The sequence below is a fragment of the Pantherophis guttatus genome, chromosome 3 (assembly GCF_059756535.1).
Source record: "Pantherophis guttatus breed Tessera chromosome 3, ASM5975653v1, whole genome shotgun sequence".
Lineage (NCBI taxonomy): Eukaryota > Metazoa > Chordata > Lepidosauria > Squamata > Colubridae > Pantherophis > Pantherophis guttatus.
The window spans coordinates 122833985-122856719 of NC_142065.1; the positions used below are offsets into that span (position 1 = coordinate 122833985).

The 22735-nt window shown below is 36.9% G+C and overlaps 1 protein-coding gene and 1 long non-coding RNA gene across 2 annotated transcripts in view; one reads left to right on the forward strand and one right to left on the reverse strand.

Annotated features, from left to right (window-relative positions):
• LOC148114810 (uncharacterized) overlaps positions 1 to 18513 on the reverse strand; it is a 44551-nt gene extending 26038 nt beyond the window's left edge. The window contains exon 1 of the long non-coding RNA XR_015733575.1: positions 18448 to 18513. This is a non-coding gene — a long non-coding RNA (uncharacterized LOC148114810). The remainder of the gene's footprint in view (positions 1 to 18447) is intronic.
• CFAP61 (cilia and flagella associated protein 61) overlaps positions 1 to 22735 on the forward strand; it is a 160497-nt gene that overhangs the window by 37930 nt on the left and 99832 nt on the right. Inside the window, exons 10-13 of the mRNA XM_087891278.1 lie at positions 379 to 453; positions 17698 to 17885; positions 20523 to 20562; positions 21431 to 21570. Of these exons, the coding sequence (XP_087747404.1) occupies positions 379 to 453; positions 17698 to 17885; positions 20523 to 20562; positions 21431 to 21570 (443 nt within the window). The remainder of the gene's footprint in view (positions 1 to 378; positions 454 to 17697; positions 17886 to 20522; positions 20563 to 21430; positions 21571 to 22735) is intronic.

The following is a 22735-nucleotide window of genomic DNA, read 5'->3' on the forward strand; positions in this document are numbered from 1 at the left end:
TGAGGACTACCTGTATACATTGTTGGGAGATGAGAACTCCTCAGTTCTAAAGCATTCTAAATCATGCATTGAGATTGCATGGGTATAGAATCCCTCATTTCATTTCTCAGAATATTACAGTGCAATTTTCTGATAAAACCCTTATTAAAATGTGTGTTCAGAAATGAAAATATTACCAGTGTGTATGTGTACTATACAAAAAGTGATGACTACAACATTTCATAATCCCATAACGGTCTGCTATGGCTTCCAAAAGAATGCACCAATACTATTGATTAGCTATGACCAGAAACTCAAATATTGTTTTTAGGACATAACAGAGAAGTATAAATACTGTTAACAGATTTTTTCCCTCCCCTCCAATTTGTATTCTGACAGAGAACCAGCAAAATTGGAAGCATCTTTTCTCAAGTTTCAAATGCAAGTGCAGCACTATCTAAAGAAAGTATTCAGGCAAGTCCTCTGAATCTGATATTTTGGACTCTTAATCTTTTATATCTTACTTATTTATATTGTCTGCATCTACTGTAGGTTTATTTATATCTTCTAAATCTAAGTTAAGAACTAGATAAAAGTTTATGAGTCATGTGTAGCAATAAATTACAGAGGTGGCCAGAGAATTTTAGCAATGCATAATACCAGTATGATGCTTTCTGATGCTAAGTAATAAATTTGTTATCATTCTAGCTTTTGGGGGACATCTACATTTCTCTGTCTCTTGGTGCTTCACTTCATTTCTTTTACATTTTAAAAATGTTTTTCTTATTTTGATTATCTATAATTTCCTCTTAATATTTTTTATTTCAAAGTTCATTTCTTTTCTTACTGTCATTTTCTGTAGATTCTGAATTCATTATGCTTTATATAAAGTGTAAGATTATTACCCAATTTACTATTTTCTCCATTATATATTCATTCAAAATCATTCTAGAAGAATAAGAGACCTTGACTATGTGTCAGAACGGTCAAACAATTGGCAACTCCAAATCTCCCAACAAATGCTCTGTCTTACACATTGGCAAAAAAAATCAGAACACAAAATACAAGCTAGGCGGATATGACCTCGTAGATGACCCTCACTCTTTCAAGGACCTTGGTGTACTCATTTTTAAGTGCCAGAGCCCACAGCATTGCCAAAAAGGCATTAAAAGTTGTTAACCTAATCTTGTGAAGCTCTGGTAATATTGTACTGCAAACTAGGGCATACAAAACCTTTGCTAGACCAATTCTTGAATACAGCTCATCTGTCTGGAACTCGCACTGCATATCGGACATTAATACAATTGAGCGAGTCCAGAGATATTTCACAAGAAGAATCCTCCTCTGCTCACCAGGCTTGAAATTTTGGGCTTAGACAATTTAGAACTACACTGCCTTCAGTTTGACCTAAACATAGTATACAAAATTATCTGCTACAGTGTCCTCCTACCTGTCAATGACTACTTCAGCTTCAACCTCAACAATACATGAGCACACAATAGATACAAACTTAAGGTAAACTGCTCCAAATACAATTTCAGCAACAGAGTGGTCAATGCCTAGAATGCACTATCTGACTCTGTGGTTACTTCCCCAAGCCCCCATAACTTTAACCTTAGACTGTCTACTGTTGACCTCACCCCATTCCTAAGGGGTCTGTAAGGGGCGTGCATAAGCACACCAATGTGCCTATTGTCCGTGTCCTACTGCCCCCATTTATCCATATCCATTTCCTGTATTCATAATCGTGTTTATACTTATATCTGTTATCTTATATATGCTTGACAAAATAACATAAATAAATATAAATAAATAAATAAATAAAATTTGAATCAAACAGGCTTAAATATTCCATTCACATATGGAGGATCATTACCCCAAGTCCCATAGGTTGCACAGCATCTTTTAAAGCATATTAAACTATTATTACTTTAAATTAATAGGGGCTGAATCTTTGCCCCTGCATTTGGATATTTTTTTCAGCTCTTTTGAAGAATATAAGAATTTCAGGAAAAAATGAAATGCAGTAGAGATCACCTTTCCTTAGATAACTTCTCTCTTCCTTTATAAAACGCCATACTCACTAGTACAATGTTCCACCCTTATTTGTTTTTCCAAGAAAAAAATGACCTGGCCACAAAAAATATATTGTCAATGAGGCAAAGTGGAGATGGTAAGGCATTTTTCTTGGAAATAGAGGTGAAGATGAAGGCAAACCTCATGTTCCTACTAATAAATAGAAATGTAACTTCAATGTAAGTTCTGTAAACTTGAAGACAGAAGCCTTAACATTGAAGTTTACAGAAAACACACACAGAGATCAGTATTTATATTTTGATTTTCACCATAAAGTGGAGCTCAAAATGGGAGTGATCAAAACCTTACACCACCAGGCTGAAAGTTTGTCCATCAGTGAAGAGGGAAAAGAAAAAGAACTAAAACATGTCAAGGAATCCTTCACAACTTATGGTTATTCTAACTGGGTCTTCATCAAATCCAGAAAAATATCCAGCAGGAGTTCTTCCATTACAGACAAAGAAGAGAACAACAAACATAGCAACATTGTCATTCCATAGGTTGCAGGAATATCTGAAAAGCTCAGGAAGATTTTCAACCAGCAGAACAAGTACACTTTAAACCCAAGAATACACAGGCGGAATCCACCCCAAGAATAAAATACACAGACAAAAACTGAACAATGTGATATATGCAGTATAATGCAGTGAGACGTGCAGATGTGTACATTGATGAAACAAAACAACCACTTCACAAGTGCATGGCACAACATAGGAGATCAAACCCATAAGGATAAGATTCAGCATTTGAAAAAACAAAGGTCACTCTTTTGAAGACAGCAAAGTCCACATTTTGGACAGAGAGGATCACTGGTTTGAAAGAGGTGAAAAAGCCATTTGCAGCAGTGCCAAGAAGATTCCACAACCAATTGCATCCTGAGGGCAAAGATAAACCTCCAAGTGGCTTCAAGAGCTCTCACAGAGAGTGCTAATGGACCAGATAACTGCAAAGAAATACAATCCTTCTATCACCCCCTAATCCGATCAGAACCTATCCTATCCTCCCCACCACCCAGTCTCAACTATCAGTACCTCTTTTTCCATCCTTCCCTCTTCCTCCCCCCGATGAAGTTTCTTGGATGAGAAATGAAATGTTTTGTTCTTCCTCAAGGGAAAAAACAGTCCAGTTGCCTTTTGAAAAAAAGCACTTTTGAGACAACTATGACCTGGATAACAGAATTTCCATAGGCAGTTTAGATTTCCACTACTTTAAATTTATGCTTGGGCATTCTCAGTATTTTATATATTTCATTCCAGATTAATCCACGTTTTCTTTTAAATGTAACAACAAAGAATTTAGGAAACAAAAAATGGTTATGAATATGTACAAAAGTTTTGAACGTTTCCTAGGATCCCTCCCTTATTAAATAAAATTTGTAAAGTTTTCATAAAACCAATCCTGGAGATTTTTGCCCCAAAAGATGTACACGCATAGCATCCATGCATGTGAATATGCAAGAATTGTTTCAGACACCATACTCCAAAAAAGAAAATAATAATTTAATTACTTATTAGTGGTTAAAGTTTAAAGGTTAAAGGTAATTTAAAGTTAATTGCCTTTAAAATGAAGCATCCTATTTGTGTAAGTGACCTTTTGTGGTTATATACAAACACCAATCATTTTCACATGGAAACTGCATATATACAAGGAGACATACACAATTCTAGAAAGAGAGATTACAAAAATCTGGGTGGAGTAATCGTAAATATGTTTCTCTTTAGTTAAGTTCCCATTGAGTTCAAGGCTCTTATTACCAGAAATCAAAAATAGGAAGCTTCTGTGATAGAGAAAGATTTGATTACTTCAACATTCTCTGCCTAAACTAAGGTAGAAACTGGGAAATAAATCTTTTTTCTATTTGCAAAAGGAAATATCAAAACAATCTAGGAATCAAACACAAGAAAATGTATACACTCTCACTCTGTAATTAAGTCCCACTGAATTCAGTAATCCTTCACAGATATACATGCATATTCAAAGAGGATAACAACCTAAGTCACCCCTCTCTTTGATTCACTGATTAACAGCTCCATAGAAGCTGTTAGATGATCCGGATTTTCAAAATCCTTATTTATGTGAAGAACTTTCATGGATAAAGTAGTCTCTCCCCTACAAACATTTACCTCCTATACATAGAAGACATCAGAAGAGGAGAAGTCTAGTATCCTAATATTCTACATCTCCTATGACATTACAGCAGTGGGTTCTTCCGTTCTTCTGTGTTCCTTTCAGTCAGCAAATTTGCACTTTCTACCTACTGTTTTCAATGGGGTCTGTTCTATTTCAATAGTCTTTCTACTTTCAGCTAAAGTAAAATGATATGCCCAGTTTTGAGAGGCAATTATTAGAGAAAATGCTTATCTTTGGGGGTAAGAGGAAACTTATCCAATGCCATAAAATATTTTTTGAGATTAATTTGATCCAGAAAATATATTAATATTGAGCATACCATGTTTCCCTGAAAATAAGAATTTTTTTTGAACCCTGAAATAAGCGCTTGGTCTTATTGCCATGCACTCAAAAGTCCGATTGGGCTTATTATCAGGGGTGCCTTATTTTGGGGGAAACAGGATATTAATCATGTAGCCCATTACAGTTGTTTTTTTAGTACTGTAACAAATTTATCTGAAGTGCGCATTCACAATCTTGAGCTTTTTTATTTACTTTCTCCCTATTGCAAATTCAGTATGTTCTCTTTCAGTATGATATTTCAAAAAGTATTTCTTATTTTTGAAATGTAGACTTGTCAATACATTATTAGGATATTGTAAATGTTTCCATTATTTTTATTGTCCTATTATTTCTGCTTAAAATTATTCAGTAGAATGTTTTGATTCTAGATGCATTTCTTCTAGTACATAGGAATTCACTGGTTTGACAATAATTAATTTAATTAAGGATGATTAGTATAAATAATTAGTTGGATCTTGCTGGTTGGCTTGTATACAGTAATATACTGTAGAAACTTCTGATCTACCATTTAACTAACTATTTTGAGATTTCAAAATACACATCTTCATTACCACAAGAGTAAAGTCACATCTGTTGACTCCATATATTGCCTCATTAGAATAATTAGCATGACAGATTTTGTAAAAGTGTGCACTCTTCTCGCAATAATTACATTGAACCCCCTTAGCAGGACACTTTATATAGGTAGCATAGAAGATGCCATGAAATGGCAGAGTCAATGGTTCTCCAACCATTGACTCTGTTACATTGCCTGCTTTTTAAATATTACATTTTAAAATACTTTTTCTATATTTATAGCCATATAAATATTTTATTATATTATCTCATTCATTATTTATACCAAGTTAACTTTATATAAGCTCATTGTTTTGGTTTCTTCCATAGCTCTGTCTATTCATGTTGAATGAGCACAGCTGTTACTGTTTATTATTATTTATTTCAATTTATATACCCCCCAACTTCAATGGACTCTTACTTTTCCTACAGTAAGTTCCAAAACTAAATGTTCTCAAATTGGGCCATAGCTTTTTTCCAATTAACTAAACTATTCAAATCAATTATTTCTGTTAAAATAACAATGTATTGTAATATTGATTGTTTGATCTTTTGTTCACACCAATTAAATTTATCATTTTCTTTTTACATGTTCTTACATTAAAAATATATGAGTGCCATCTTATCTATCAATTTCTAAGAAAAAAGTATAAAATACATACAGCATTTTTTTACTTTTAAGGAGTAAGTCATGCACTTTTTCTTGCTTTTCTTTCACATTGTAAAGGGATTGCTTTGAAAGATCTGAATCCAAACAGAAGGATTCTGTTAATTGGAATATTACAGAATTTCCAATTGGAAATTCATACAGGCATCAAACGGAGCTGGAAAGTTCACAGGTAAAATCATCCTTCATTACCAAAATATTGCATCCCTATAACTGAAAAAAGAATGCATTTATTCAATCAACTTTCCTAGTAATCAAAAGTGAAAAGAGATGGCTGGTCTCTCCATGTATATTCAAATGTGTTAGCAAAGACTATTTTACTTACCGTATTTCCCCGAAAATAAGACCCTGTCTTATATTGTTTTTGAACCCTGAAATAAGCTCTTGGTCTTATTGCCATGCACTCAAAAGTCCGATTGGGCTTATTATCAGGGGATGTCTTGTTTTGGGGGAAACAGGGTATTAATCATGGAGCCCATTAGATACACGTAAAAAATTTATAAAAACACCTCTAATTTTGGCAGGAGACTTTAACGCGCGTGTGGGTCCCTCGTTGGAACCTTTTATTGAAAATGGTACAATTCCAGATGGATATTTACATAACCAACAATCATGGGACTCCCAAGATAGGAAAAAGAACAAAGATGGGGGGAAATTTCTAACAATGGTATACAACTGTAACCTTCAAATTGTAGGCCAGTATTCGGAGGTTAGAAGGTACCCCATAACTTTTTTTTGGCCCTAAGGCATGTAGTTCTATTGATTATTTTTGTGTTTCTCACAGCTTAGTATCAGGGGCAACTTCGGTCTTGACGTTACCAAGGCCAGAAAGTGATCATCTTCCGATTGAGACGTCCCTGGCAATCCCTTCCGACTTAAGGAAAAGGAATCAAACAATTCAACAAATAGGCTTCAACTTAGAAATAGCCCATGAGAGAAGACTAACATGGAAGAGGGTTGATAGCAAAGCAGTGACTGAATTCATGAATTCACCATGTATGGAAGCCTTAGCGCATATATGCTCAAACAGTACGGGTGAACAAAAGCTTATAATATATTTTGCGGAAATATGCCATAAATTGAAGCATTTTTCCATGACTACCAAGCCAATGGGCCAGTCTGATTCTAGTTACTCAACATGGTTTGATAACGACTGTAAGGAAAAGAAAAAACAGCTTAGGAAATCACTTAGGAGATACTTAATCAGCCCAAACATGGAATTACAGAAGGAGTATATTACCATAAGGCAGAAATATAAGCAGCTATTGAAGAGAAAAAAGGCCTCCTATATTGACAACTTATGGGCTGACCTAGAACAGGCAGCAAAGCTGGTCTCACCCACACTATTCTGGTTGGAGGTCTCAAAAATTATTAGAGATAGAAAACCAATAAGTGACCCAAACATTAGTGCAGAAAGTTGGGAGAAGCATTTGGCCACTCCAGCAGTAGCGGAAAGCTCTGATGAGGCTATATCCTCTCTGAGCTTGATACCGGAATATGAAGCCTTATCCCAGTGGGAAGAAGTGTCAATCACGGAGGTGAGGAGTTTAATCTCCTCCCTGAAGACAAACAAAGCTCCAGGACAGGATGCACTCCCGGCATCGTTATTTAAAGATAACATAGCCTGGTGGGCACCTGTCCTGCCGGATCTCTTTACTTTTATCAATAGAACAGGGCAAATTCCTGCCAGTTGGCGTTCATCAATAATTATCCCCTTACATAAAAAAGGCTCTAGAGATAACCCAGATAATTTCCGATTAATTAGTCTAATCGATATTTCAGCAAAAATTTATGCTAAGCATTTGCTTCATAAATTAGAGGACTGGATAATGAGAAATAACATTCTAGCTGAAGAACAGTCAGGTTTCAGGAGCGGAAGATCTACTATGGATAATTGTTTTGTGCTGGACCATCTAATAACAAAGTTTAAATTTTGGAAAAAAACACTGTATGTGGCATTCATAGACTTGAAGGCAGCCTTCGACACAATTGATAGACAAATTTTATGGGATAAATTAGAGGCCATGGGAATTGAAAAGAAATTGTTATATCTAATTAGATTGTTATACACGGAAACCCAAGTAAGAGTTCGAGTGAATAGGACAGGATCGGTAACAAATGCAATTCCAATAAAGAAGGGTGTCAGACAAGGTTGCATCTTAGCCCCAACACTTTTCAACTTATATTTAAATGACCTTCCAAAATGTTTGGAAGATACATCACTCCATGGGCCTAGTATAGGAACAAGACAGGTCAATTGCTTGTTATATGCCGATGATATAATTTTGCTGTCGGCCTCACAGGTGGGGCTACGAAGGTCACTCGGGAGGTTGGCAGCATATTGTATAAAAAATCACTTGACAATTAACATAGAGATATCAAAGGTAATGATATTTAGCAGGCAACAAAATATGAGGAGATGGGTTTTAAATGACAGAAGAATAGAACAAGTTCAGTCATTTACCTATTTAGTATTTCAGACAAATGGCAAATGGAATAAGCAGGTAAAAGCCGGAGCTCGGAAGGCCATGACTCGGATGGCTCAATTAAACAAACTTATTTTAGAGAAAACTCCATCTTCATTAATCCCAGTGCTAAAGGTCTTCCAGGCGAAAATCGAACCAGTATTTATTTTTATTTATTTATTTATTTTATATTGGATTTCTATACCGCCCTTCTCCCTGAGGACTCAGGGCGGTGTACAGCCAGATTAAAAAACATGCAGAACAAATATTAAAAACAATTAAAAGATATATAAATTTGGCCCAATTAAAACTCATTTGCCAATTAAAAACGTTTAAAACATTTAAAAACAGTTAAAAATTTCATCTTAAGCCAGCCCGGCTTGTTTAAATAAATGGGTTTTAAGGGCGCGACGGAAGGCACTGAGGTCTTGGATTCTCCTTATCTCTGGGGGGAGCTGATTCCAGAGAGTGGGAGCCCCCACAGAGAAGGCTCTCCCCCTGGGGGTCACCAGCCTACATTGTCTGGCTGATGGCACCCCGAGGAGGCCCTCTCTGTGGGAGCACACGGGTCGATGGGAGGTCGTTGGTAGCAGCAGGCGGTCTCGAAGATAGCTAGGCCCTATGCCATGGAGCGCTTTAAAGGTGATAACCAACACCTTGAAGCGCACCCGGAAGACAACTGGGAGCCAGTGCAGCTCGCGCAGGAGCGGTGTTACATGGGAGCGCCATGCTGCTCCCGTCACTACCCGCGCTGCTGCGTTCTGGACCAGCTGGAGCCTCCGGGTGCTCCTCAAGGGGAGCCCCATGTAGAGAGCGTTGCAATAGTCAAGGCGAGAGGTGACGAGGGCGTGAGTGACTGTGCACAGGGAATCCCGATCAAGAAAGGGCCGCAACTGGCGAATCAGGCGAACCTGATAAAAGGTCCCCCTGGTTACAGCCGTCAGATGTTCCTCCAAGGACAGCTGCATATCCAGGAGGACTCCCAGATTGCGAGCCCTCTCTGTGGGGGCCAATGACTCGCCCCCAATAGTCAGTGATGGAGTCAACTGACTATATCGGGATGCCGGGAGCCACAGCCACTCAGTCTTGGAAGGGTTGAGCTTGAGCCTGTTCCTCCCCATCCAGAGGGGCAGAAATATGGGGGTCAGTTAAGTTGCCTGGGCTGGAAACTCCTCAAAATAAGTTCCTGAGGAGAATTTTGGCAGTGTCCCCTGGAACCCCAGCATGTGTAGTAAGGGCAGAAATGGGAGTCCATGCGATTGGCACTAGGGCCTTGTTGAAGACTGTTTATTATTGGTTAAGAATAATCGAGATGGAGGAAGGGAGGTTACCAAAATTAGCACTAATGGAGCAGATTATCTCAAGTAATAAAAATAATTGGTTATCAAGAGTTCTGAAGCAGGTATCTAGCTCTGGTATTCCTTTAAATTGGCAGCAGTACGATCATAGGCAGATCCGAAATTGGATTGCACAGAGATTTAAGGACATAAGTGCCCAATCGGATATTGCACAGGTGATAGCAGTAAAAGTTTGCCCCTGGTTATCAGCCAATAAACAAAATTTTAAAATAGAAAAATATTTAACTGTGCCTTTATTTCCTGTCATAAGGAGATTTTTTACCAAATTGAGATTAGACCAACTTCAAACAAACATGCTTTGGGGTAGGTATAAGGGTATCCCTGTAAGAGAAAGAGTCTGTTTATGTGGGACAGGGGAAGTTGAAACAACGTCCCATGTAATTTTTGATTGCCCCCTATACTCAGATTTGAGGGAACATCAACTGGGCAGGATCTTTTATACCAGCACCCCTAAGTCTAAAGAGCACTTCTTGCAACATTGTCTGTTAGGTTCTAACTTGCAGTTGGTGAAATGGATTGCCAAATTTGCGGTAAAGTTGATGGAAAAAAGGACAAAGTTGGTGCAGCAGAATGTGGTAGATTGTAGGAAAGACCATTTGATCTAATAATGTAATTTTAATAGTAGTTTTAAGACTGATTGGGTAGATGCAGGGGTGACATTATAATATAATTTTAATTATATTTAAATTGTATCTCAAATGATTGTATTTTATTCCAATTTCATTTTAGATCGTATTTTATTCTAATTGCATTTTTAATCGTGCGTTATTCCAATTTCATTTAAATTGTTTTACCAAACTTTTGTAATGATTTGTTTCTGGAACTCTGCACTTTGATATGGCCCAGGGGCTAATCAATCAATCAATCAATATATATATATATATTTATTTGATTTTGGCACCGACTGATTCCATACTGAATTTAGGTGGCTCATAAAATGGTTAGACAAATAAAGAATAAATGGCAAATCCAGCTGTGAGAACAGTCTCATTTTTAAGATCCTCTGAAACATCACTGAGGGTAGAAACCACCTAGATCTCAGGAGGAGATCCTGGGTCTTGACAAGATGACACTGTCTGATTAAAGGAACTCAGAGGGCATCAAACCCAGTATCAGCCATGTACATAGTATCGGCAATAGGCAGTTCCTCAAATAATTGGGCCCTAACATGTACAGCTTTATAGGTCATAACTAGCACTTTGAAGCAAACTGGCAACTAGGTTACATGGGTGTATCAAGGCAAATCTATCACTGCCTGCACCTCTGCATTGTAGCCTGATTGATGCTTTGAAACGGTTTTTAAAGGCAAACCCCATGTTCATTGCATTACAGTAGGAAAGCCATGGGCTGATTACATAGTTTTTGAGTGTAGGGAGCCAAAGAGGAACAGAAACTGCTTCTGAATTAGCAGGTCTTCTAATTCCTTCAGACAAAGTCGTCGTCTTCTTCTTCTTCTTCTTCATCATCTTCGTCTTTGTCTTTGTCTTCTTCCTCCTCCTCCTCCTCCTCCTCCTCCTCCTCCTCCTCCTCCTCCTCCTCCTCCTCCTCCTCCTAGCATATTCCCACAGGTGCAGAGTTCGCTTTTCGGATCATTGAATGCCACTTTGCACAATCAGCTGCGTTTCCAGGGTGCAGGCTTGCGGCTTGCATATCTTTGTTGATAGTGTCTTGCCATCTCTGTTTTGGATGCCCATGAGGTCGCCGGCCATTGACTTGTAGTTGTTAGGCAGTCTTGGCCACGGTGGAAGGTGTTGCTCTCTGGACATGTCAATACCAGCGGAGTCGGCCTTCTCTCACCTTCTCTATAATTGGTGCCACACAAAATGTTGTCGAATGGTGTCATTTGTAATGTGGTCAAGAAGGAAGATGCCGGTTTGCTGTTTGTCCCCGCCGGACGCCCCTTCGGGATCGTCGAACCCATTGCCTGTAAGAGCCGCCTTTTTCAGCGGAATGGCGGCTCGAAAAAACTCCGTTTCCATTAGGAAACGGAGATAGAGCCGGCTGGGGTGGGTAGAGTCCTCTGCCTAATCCCAAAAGTTTTTTATTTACTTTTGGGAGGGAGCGGAAGAGACTCCCCGTATCCCAAGCCGATGCTCCGGGCTCTGGGAAATCTCTGCTACACGCAGAGCTAGGAGGCAAAAGCAAGCCTGCAAATCTGTTAAATTAATTAAAGAAGATGTGCGCTGGACCTCTGATCCTGAAGCGCAAGTATTCTTCTTATTTTAGAAAAGTTATTGAAGTTGTTCAAGAAGTGAAAGGAAAAAAGATTTTTAAAATGGCGATTGCTGCTGTGACTGCTGCGGCTTGAAGAGAGGCTGAAGGGGAAAGTCCTTCCGTTTTCTATTACAAAGTAGCGGAGTGAATACTTCTGGCTGTAATTGAAGGCAAAACCTCACTCTCACTCTTGTTTTTTTTTCCTTTTTTTTTCCTGGGGATCTGATATTGATCTTGGTTGGAAAAAAGCTTTTTTCTTCTCTTTTCCAGTAAATCTTGTCTGTGTGGAAAAATGGCACTGAGACTTATAAAGTTAGACAAACAGGCAGTGGGGGGGGATTCCCCCATTAACAAATTACATCAACAAGTTCTCAGAAACCTGACTTTAATATAATAGAATTTCTTCTTGAGGAGATTGTAAGAAGGGATGAGATTGTGAATCGGCAACTTGAAAAATTTAAGCTGGAAATTAAAGAAATTGGTGAATTGGTGAAATCTAAGTTTGACTTTTTGGATCGAAAAATTTTAAAAACAGCTAATGGTTTAGCAGACTTTGTGATTCAGTTGGATGCAAATACTAAATTATTAGAATCTAAAATGAAAGAAACTGAGGAGAATTTGGATGATAAGATCCAAAAAATTAAAAAGGATTTGGCAAACATTCAGGATAATAGTTCAGAAGACAAACCCAAAATGGAGGTTGACCAAAAGACTGGTAATGAAGAAAATGTACAACAGAGGATTGAAAGAGAAGTTTTAAGGATTCAATATAATTTTACAGAATATGCAATTAGACTAAGAGGTCTGCAGGAAAATGATAGAGATGATTTAAGGAAGATATCTTCTGAAATTCTGGCTGGGATTTTAAAGGTTCAACCTGATGAAGTGTTTTGCAGGATCGACAGAATTTATAGAATAAACTCCTGGTTGGCAAAACAAAGGCAATTGCCTAGAGATGTGGTGATTTATTTTACTGATAAAGGAATAAGAAATGATATTGTGCAGAATTCTTTTAGTTCTACTTTGCAATTTCGTGGAAGAAAGATTTGGATTTTTAAGGAGCTCCCGCCTAAGATGTTAATGGAGAGGAAGAAATTTGGTTTTCTAGTGTCTGAGTTAAAAAAAAGAAATATCCTATTTAGGTGGGATGTTCCAGTTGGTTTAATATTCAGATACCAAAAAGAAATATGAGATAATAAAACAAAACCAACAAGATCAACTAGCTGATACACAATTTGTAGGAAGGAAACCAGGATGGAAATTCAACCCGCAAAAGAAAAAGAAAAGAAACAGATCTCATAGAAATAGTAGTTTCTAAACTAAGCAACAGCGAAGCCAGGGATTTTTAACGAATATGTGAAAATAGTGGAGGCGAAGTATTGTTTAATACTATCTTGAGGACAGTGGCAGACCTCTGCAATGCCGTGATTTCGGAACGTGAAAAGAGCCTTACATTGTTGGATTTGAATTATCTATTTTGGATTTCTTCTACCGATAAATATATTATAACTATTTCGAGTTGCAAGGCAAGAGAGTCATGTTGGGGCATGCAGAAGATCTGGTTGTTACCCACTAGGATGATGGGAATTAATAATCCTGATGAAAACCACAATTACAACTATATGGAATATAATCATAATGTCACTCGGGTGGTTGTTTTTACTTTTATATATATATGAGGATATTCATTACTGATGGGGGCAGATGATGACTGAAGATTTTGAACAAACTGTTGCACCAGGATGCTATGTTACCCAGTTATGGATGATGGACTCAACAATCCAGTGGAAAGACGTCAAAGAAGATATTATATGGATTATAAATTTAAAGCTATTGTCTTTTTTTCTTTTTATAAAATGGAATGTATACACAGATATATGTATATTTTAGTAGAGTGGGCAGTGGTTCATATTTAGAATTGTAGTGTATGGTAATTTTGCGGGAAACTGGGTTGAAATAGGTTAGTTTACTGATTGATTAGTTTAAGAAAAAGGATTTTTAAGTCATATATTTAGGGGAGTCGAGGAATTGGATAGAATTGAATAAATGTTAAATTTGGATGTGGGGAGAAGGCTGCTTTGAAATGTTATATTAATATATATAAAAGATTAAATGTTATGTTGTTGTAATAATATACTATAAGTTTGGGGGAGGAGAAAAAGGGCAGATTATTGCGAAAATGGGGGTTATAAGAATATTATGCTAAGGGTCAGTATTTTGAGGAGGGAGTAAGGGAATGGTAAAATATTATGTAATTAGTTATGAATTAGCTTAATGTTGTGAAGAAGTCACGGGGGGGATGGGTGGTGAGGGGGGGTTAGGGAAGAGGGGGGGAGAAAAGGGGGAAAACTTGTATTTGAAAACTTTTTCAATAAAAAAAAAAAAAGAAGAAGGAAGATGCCCAATATCCAACGGAGCATTCACATTTCCATGGCATGAAGTTTGGACAAAGTGTTCCTACTAAACCAAATGGAGGCATATCTATTAGGAATCAAATGTACTACTTGATAATTAGTTGTATCTGCTGGTCAGAAGCAACTACTGGTATGCAGTATAAATCTCTATTACAGTTTGTCTGGAGACAAAAGCCTTAAGGCATAATGCATACTAAGAAATTGTACAGAAGTGCTCAGTAAGTAGTGCCACCTGGTGGTCATAAATAATAATGTACTAAGAATCCTATCCAAAGTAGGGTCTGTTATGGGATGGTCAGAGATAAAAATGCAAGACTTTCCACTGATTTTGTCCTGATGAAAGGACTGATCTGTTTAAAGACTGGTCTGCTCCCTAATCTTCAAGATTGCCAGGTTTAGCATATTATTGTATAAAGTCTGAGGAAATTGGGCCTTTGCTCTGACTATGCATTGCACAGGGTTTGGCAATTTATTTAACTTTTGTTAAACTTTTGCACAGGGTTCAGAAACAAAGAAGATGTAGCAGCTACATTTGACAGGATATAGATGTGGGAGTTCTGATCATTCCTGTCCTCTGCCCATCAGACAATCCTCATACCATTCTCTTCTTAATATAATTACTGTACATTTTTAAATAATTGATTAAGCAGTTAGACACAAGTTAAAGAGGAGAGAGGAGAATTCTTCCCCCTACTTTTCATTCTTAGTAAATTACATTAATTACTTCATTTCTCTCTTCCATGAAAATACTCCCTTCCCAATAAAGGACTTTTTGTTTATTTGTTGGACTAGTTATTTATTTATTCAGGCTTATAAATAACTTCATTTACAACTGAGTAAGCGGTGTACTCTCCATCCATACTAAAGGTTAAAATAACATAGTAATGTTACATAATAATTAGCAATCCTGTTGTGCTGAACAAATATTCACTAATATAGATAGTCATACAATAAAGGGGGAGGGGATATCCACTTTATAGAGATACTCAATGGCTAACTGAAACATAACTTAATAGTTTTCCTAAATTTCAGAAGAGTTGGAACTGTTGTAATCATGGGGAACGGGTGACAGCAGAGAAGGTTCATTTCTTAGGTCCCTGGTGGTAACATTTTCTAGAAGAAGGGACCTAAACAGAGTCTTCTTGTCCAAATACCACTGGGAGCAAGTGGGTTCAATGATGGTAATCAGTCAAGGACTACCTGTATTAAAGTCATTCCAAGGCTCCTAGTACCTCCTGTTTTGTGACCTTGCTAGTAGAAGGGCTGCCATCTATCTTCAAAGCCTCACTATTCTCGCATAACAGAGCTTTGGGGTCTTGATTTCTAGACCTAGAATAATGTGAGAAATCCTCAGGCTCCCTGCTGTTTTCAGAACAAGTGCCTGAAGCATTATTTCAACATCAGTAGCAGGTAAATACACAGATAAAAAACTTGTAGGATGATAACCAATGTATAGTGATGAAGAAACCAGGAAACCTCTAGGCCTCCCTTAGGCATGAAAGCTAGTTTTGTGACTTTAGGCCAATCTCTGTGTCCAACCCTCTGTGCCCAACCCTCTGTGCCCAACCCACCTCACAGGACTGTTATTAAGATAAGGTAAGGTAGGATAGGACAGGACAGGATAGGATAGGATAACATAACTTTTATTGTCATTTTTTTACTGTGAGCATACTGGCCAACATTAAAAATTAAATTCTGTTGTGAGGAAAATAAGCAAGAGTATTAGATATATTCGCAAAAAGTAGTAGTTCCATCATTTAGGGAATTGCATTTGGTGGGTCCTAGACAGAAGGCCTTCTCAGCTGTGATGCATTGCTGAATAGCCTCTCCTCGAGATTAAATTGGCACCATTATTCCTCACTTTACAAAGATCCTCAAGACCTGATTGTACCTGATTGTGTGGATGCCAGAGAACTGGCAGACTAGTGAGGCGGCTCCATTATTTGGATGGACGGACGGACGGACGGACGGATGGATGGATGGATGGATGGATGATACAGCTAGTATAACATTTTGGGTAAAGTTTCCTTCAGCTAAAATCAACCTCATAACTTGCTTCACAGCCAGCTTAGAACCTTCCACTGTCCTGAACTTGACCCATACTTTGGATTGCTGAATCCATCTAGGAGTGGTAAACTTCTATTTTCTATAAAACTCCCAACCTATTCCTTTATAAAGATTTATATCAGAAGCATTTAAATTTTCCAGGGAATTGTGTTAACTTAATAGCTTGTCTCTTGCATTACTTTCAATATAAGAATTTTTAAATTTTTAAAAACTTCCAAAAATTTCAGTTTAATTAGATGCTGCAGCCTCCACACTGACAACATTCTCTGGTAATTCTACACGTGTAGAAATTTGTAGGGCAGCCCCATATTAGATTTGTCCCTGCTTTTACGCATTACTAAAAAAACAGATCTCTGAGGCTGCATGTTCTCAGGTACAAACAATTTTTTAAAAATCTTACCTTTTTTGTCTTTATTAGAATTGATTTGCATATACTGTATCCCATTGCATGGATTGCTTGAAACTGGACACTTATCAAAAAAGTTCATTCTGAATTGGTTTGGTGGAAGTATCTAGCTTCACTTTTTTCTTATTTGTTGACTGAAATTTGAACTAATTAAATAAAATGTAGCAGGGATGATGTTCCTCATATAAAAGTACTAGAAAACTGATGATCCACTGCATCTTCCTTTCAGAGATATTTCCTTATCAGATTCTTCAGTGCCTTCAACAATGACGGAACTGACTTCACTAAAAAAGTTGGGATACATTCAGAGATGTCTCTGCCTTGAAAATAGCCCATGTTGTACTATATGCCACAGTCAAACATCAGCACAGGAAATGTTTTATGACATTTTGTATTATATCATAAATTGTTTTATGATAATTTTTATGTAATAAAATGTTTTATAAAATTTGCCAAATTTATCAAATTTCAATTTCACAGGAATTGTGGGTCCCAGTTTTGGGAGGCATTCTGTAAATTAGGTATTTGAGGTATCTTGGTTTATGTATTTATATTCTTCCATTACTATTTTGATAAATAACTCAAGGTGGTTAACATACCCAATGCTCCATTCTTCTCCTATTTCCTCACAACAACAACCCTGTGAAAAGAGTTGGACTGAGAGAGATTAATACCCAATTGCCTTTCATGGCTAAAATGGGACTAGGACTCACAGTTAGTTTCTAGCTTAACCACTACATCAAACTCACCCTCCTTTAATATGTATTTTATTTAATTTTAGTTTATATTTAGTGAGTGTGTATACACACACACACACACACACACACACACAAGCTACACACACACACACACACACACACACACACACACACACGTATATAGATACTGTAGAAGATGATGCATATTACCCGTTTTATATCTGTACTCTACTTTTCAAGACAAAGTCTCAAAGATTTTGTGAATAATATTGTGGCACTCTATTATAAATGAAACCAAGCCTCTCTTTTTTTATTTCTTATTGCAGAAAGAGGGAATACTTGCTCAGATTTCATTAGAACTGCCATTAGAAAGTGACCAGAGTAAGGATCTGAAAGCAACTGAAACACCATCTACTACTAGTTTTGAAAGACAACTTTTCCATCCTATATATAAAGGAGAAGTAAATGCATTTTGTATCCAGCTCTTTTGTATTGATGAGCAACATGAAACAAGGCAAGTACATATTACTGTGTTTCCCCCAAAATAAGACCCACTCTTATATTTTTTTGAATCCTGAAACAAGTGCTTGGCCTTATTGCCATGCACTCACAAGCCTGATTGGGCTTATTATCAGGGGATGTCTTATTTTGGGGGAAACAGGGTAGATACATGATATCAAAACAATTTATGGGCAAAAATGAATTTCCTGAAACCGGTCATATTTTATATTATTGATCTATGTAATATTCTATTTACTTGAAATAGATATATCTTGCTTATCAAGCTTTTATAAGATCAAGCTAGCTATAATTTATAGGTAGGTAGAAAATAAATAGGACAGTTCACTGTACAGAGAAGTTTAAATGTAAGTATATTGTTGGAACTTGGAAAATAAATATTACTTTTCTGATAAAAGTGGTACCAGTCATTTACTTACATAGGAACATTGAATTGGGATAGCAACCATAGAACATTACAGGAAAGATAGTTGGTCTTGCTTCCTATGCTACTATTACTATAATCCTAGCAATTAACTGACATTTTTATTCTGAAAGAAAGAGTCAGGACAACTTACCTGTCCGTAACTCCTAGTCCCCCTTTCAGGAATGTGTGCAACTATCTGTGATGTCAACAAAATAATGATACATCCAAAGAGACATCATCAAACAAATGTCATTATGATGTACAGAATTTGTGCCTAGCATCTGAATGAATTACTTAATTTGTGGCATTTACATGATGACATTGATACCATTAACCATGAAATCCTGACTGGCTGGCCAGAGTTGGGACATCATAATATGCTGGTTTTCCTTCCACTTCTAGGGTCAGTTCCAATCAGTGTGATCATGTAAGGGGCTATGGGAATAACCTTGAGGAACAGAAAGAACCATGACCAATACAACAGATAAAATAAATTTGAATCCAAAACAAAAAAGTAGTTTGAGGAAGTATTTCAGACCTGACCCTCCCTCATTCTCACAAAGACAAAGAGAGGGAGAGAGATACATATTCAGATATGCAAGCTTCTGTTATTGTAATCATATAATGAAAGTAGTAGCTGCATTTATACCTTTGGCTTTCTAATTTGGTCTAGCTTAAAAGGCTGACAGATGCGAGGAGAAGTCTGCCCATGGCCTTTCATATGGGGTGCCTCAGGGCTTGACTCATTCTCCACAACCATCTACATGAAAACTCTGGGTGAGGTCATTCAAAGGCGTGGGGTGAGGTAATACCAACGTACTGTAATATTCAGCTTTATGTCTCTGCCTCCAGACAGCCACATGACATTAAAGAAATTGGGTTTTAGTGCCTAGAGGCAATAGAGATCTTAATGGGAATGAACAGGGTCTGCATAGCTCAACTTTAGCAAGACACTGTGGCTTTGAGTATCAGGGTCTCCTGATTCTGCTGATTTTCTATCCTTAGTTCTGGATGGGGCTGCACTACTCAAGACAAAATTGATATGCGATTTTGGTGTCATCTTCAATGCACAGTTTTTGTTTGAATAGCAGCCATGGCCTGGGGAACCTTTGCACAGATTAATGTTATGCACCTCTTATGCCTGTTCCTGGATTAGGTGGCACAGTATATAGTAACTCATTCTTTGGTCACCTCCTTAATGCAAGGAACTCTACATATGGCTGTTCCTAAAGAACATCAGTTGTTCCAGAATGTTTTTTGTTACACATCTGCTTTACAAGTTGCACTGGGTCCAAATTTGCTCCTGGGTATAGTTGAAAGTGATCATTTATTCTAAAAAACCATTCATGGTTTGGGGCCAGGGTGTCCACCATGTCATTAAATCAGGTGAGAGGGACATGTTCTGGGTCCCATCAATTAGGGATTGTCATCTAACATTGTGCTAACTATACTTCATTTGCAATTTAATTTAATTTAATTTAAATTTAATTTGATTTAATTTTGCTTCTAATTGAGTCATGAACAATTATTCTTTTGGCCCCAACTGCTTTTCAGAGGGCACTCCCTTATCTGCTTTTCTACAATCAATTGCAACACTTAGCTTGAAAAATGTTGCCCACTGTTAATTTAAAAACAACTTTACCCATTAAACTACCAAACTTAATTGATTTTCTTCCCTCTTCTCTGGGCCTTTCCCTTCATTTCCCTTATTAATTTTGACTTTTGTTTATGTTGTGCTTATGCTGAGAGTCAAATTTCTCCATTGGAGATTGAAATACAGCAAGTAAATTAAGCAGGAAAACAATAGAATTTGGTTATCCCTAATCTTATTTCCACAAAGAAAAATGTGTCCTAGTAGTTTCCTCAAACCGGTCATAATTGAACAATAAGATAAAAGGTATTTTCTACTTAAATGCACACAGGAAGGACCTGTAGAAAAGAATGATGAAGTAAAAGTCAGCTCAAAAAGTGGATGAGAAGTACCGTATTTGTTTGCAGTGAATGGAAGGAGAAAGAAAATGAGGTGATAATTAAGAGACTCTGATGCGAAGGGCAAGAGGATTACTATTACTGACCTTAATGGAATATCCATTAAAGCACTTTGTTGATCAGTTTTTTGGTTTGTGCTTCAGCGTATATTTGGTTTTTAGTTGGGGGATATGGCTAAAGTACATTTACATGCTGCAAATACTATGTTTCTGTTAAAGTACTTGGCTTTATTTACAGGTCACTGGATTTCTTACATTTTGTTTTTGAACTTTTCCCAGTAAGTATGACATTTTGGTTTTAAACTCTTCATCCTAAATGTATATAAAGTAATTTCTTGCAAATTAATTACTAGAATATTATATGCTAAATGTCATGCTTGTTTGCACAGGGCAACATTGTTTTTGAGGGAAAAATGACCAAATAATTTTTGAATTAATGTAAATATTTTTAGAGGAATTCTAATAAAACTTAATACAAGTCTGCAATGGAATACTCACTGATTTGATTGTTCCTGCTCCTTATCACATTATAATTTGGTGGCACAATGCTAAACCATAAGCAGGACAATTTGATTTATTTATTTCTGTTAAAAATGAGCACCAATACTCACCTCTTCCTTTCTGTTGAGGTAACAACAAACTACCCCAGGTGACCTTTGATGATAGAAAATTGTAGCAACAGTAATAATATTGATTTCTTGCTGTAAATATGTATATAAATATAGTATCTATCCATTGGCCTTCAATGCTACCTGATAACCAGCATGAGTTAACAGAGTGCCATCTTAGCAAATGAATATCCTAGGCAGAACTACATGGTGCTTATTTATTTATTAAATTTATATGCTGCCCAGCTTGGAGTTTGAGGAGACTGTGGGTGGCTTTTATTTAGTTAATTTTTTCATGGCTTGGATTCAGAGATTGATTGTACAAGGGAATGGCAGCCTTAGTTTCCTTCCTTGCCCTGCACATGCTTCAACTGCCTACAGTTTGTCCAAGGCCCTGCTGAGAAATCACCGAATGTAGAAAAGTTTAGTAAAGAAGTGGGAAAAGTGAGAAATGGGAAAAGACTTAACTTTCTTTCTATAATCTTATCCTATATTTTGTATTTGCAGTTCCTTTTTTTTATTTGTTACTACTTTTTAGGACAAAGACTTCTGCATCATCACAGTGCCACATATGGTCCCTGAATTTCACCTGATTCAGAATTTTGTTAGGATTATTCCCTTCTGCAATTGTACACTGGATCAGGAGCTATATGTATTTCACCGATCTGGATTGCTCAAGTTAGTAATACATTTTCTCTCACAACTATTTTCAGATAAAAGGTTTTCATTGGAAATTAAGGCATACCATTTCCTACAATGGGAAGCCCTTTAGGCAGATACTGGTGCTCTTGTCACCTGTCGATGGATTACTGCAATGCAATGTATTTGGGACTGCCTCTGAAGATCACTCAGAACTAGCATTTGTCCAAAACACAGCAACACAGACAGTAGATATGCCACATTATACCCAAGTGTCATCCTTGCTTCAGGAACTGCATTAGTTATCAGTTCACTCCTGAGTGCAACTAAAGTGCTGATTATCACCTAGTAAAGCCTTATAAGGCAATGGACCATGCCATACTGTATAAGGACTAAAATGTAGATTTGTTAAATTCTAATGGACCATCATACCGTATTGTTGGATTAAATGGTGTGTATTGGATTACCAATTTTGCATACTCTGGCTAGAAGCATATCTGGACTGGGAATAACTTTTGAATATGAATATATCTGTACAGATATTCTTCCCGATATTATGCTCCATCCTATACATAGGTTTGAATACCTATTTAAATGTCACAGAACAGCCATTTTCCAAATATGGCTCACAAAATAGCAAACAAACAAAAATAATGCTAAATTAAATGTTAAAATAGCAGCATAAAACATAAAACCTTAAAATAGCTAAACCACATTAAACAAACAGTATTTTAGCTGTTTCAACATTTGATCCTTTACATGAACCAACAATATGAAAGTATTGATGAGATTTGGTATGAATGAGAAATGAGAGAAAACTCATGTGAAATGAGAAAAAACTGGACCACCAGTTTTCATCTGAAGTCTCTCAGATTAAAATATAATTCCTGAAAAAAATATGGATGTGCATGGAAAACTGAGCAGTAGTGGAAAAATCTGAGTATAAAAAGCTAGTGCTAATAATCCCTTCTTGATGAAGATATATATAAAAAGCAAAGATCAATGCAATGTGTTTGCACTGTGAATTAAAAGACATGTGAATAGAAAGTGAGTTGCTGAAAATGGATAAAAGCAAACTGTCTGGAAACAGCATGGGGGCGTGGGGGTAGGAGAACTAAAAGTACAAACTCACCAAGATAAAGGGAAAAGCTCCAAATGAAAAACTGATTGGCAAAGGTTGTAAAAAAAGGAAAAGCCTTATACA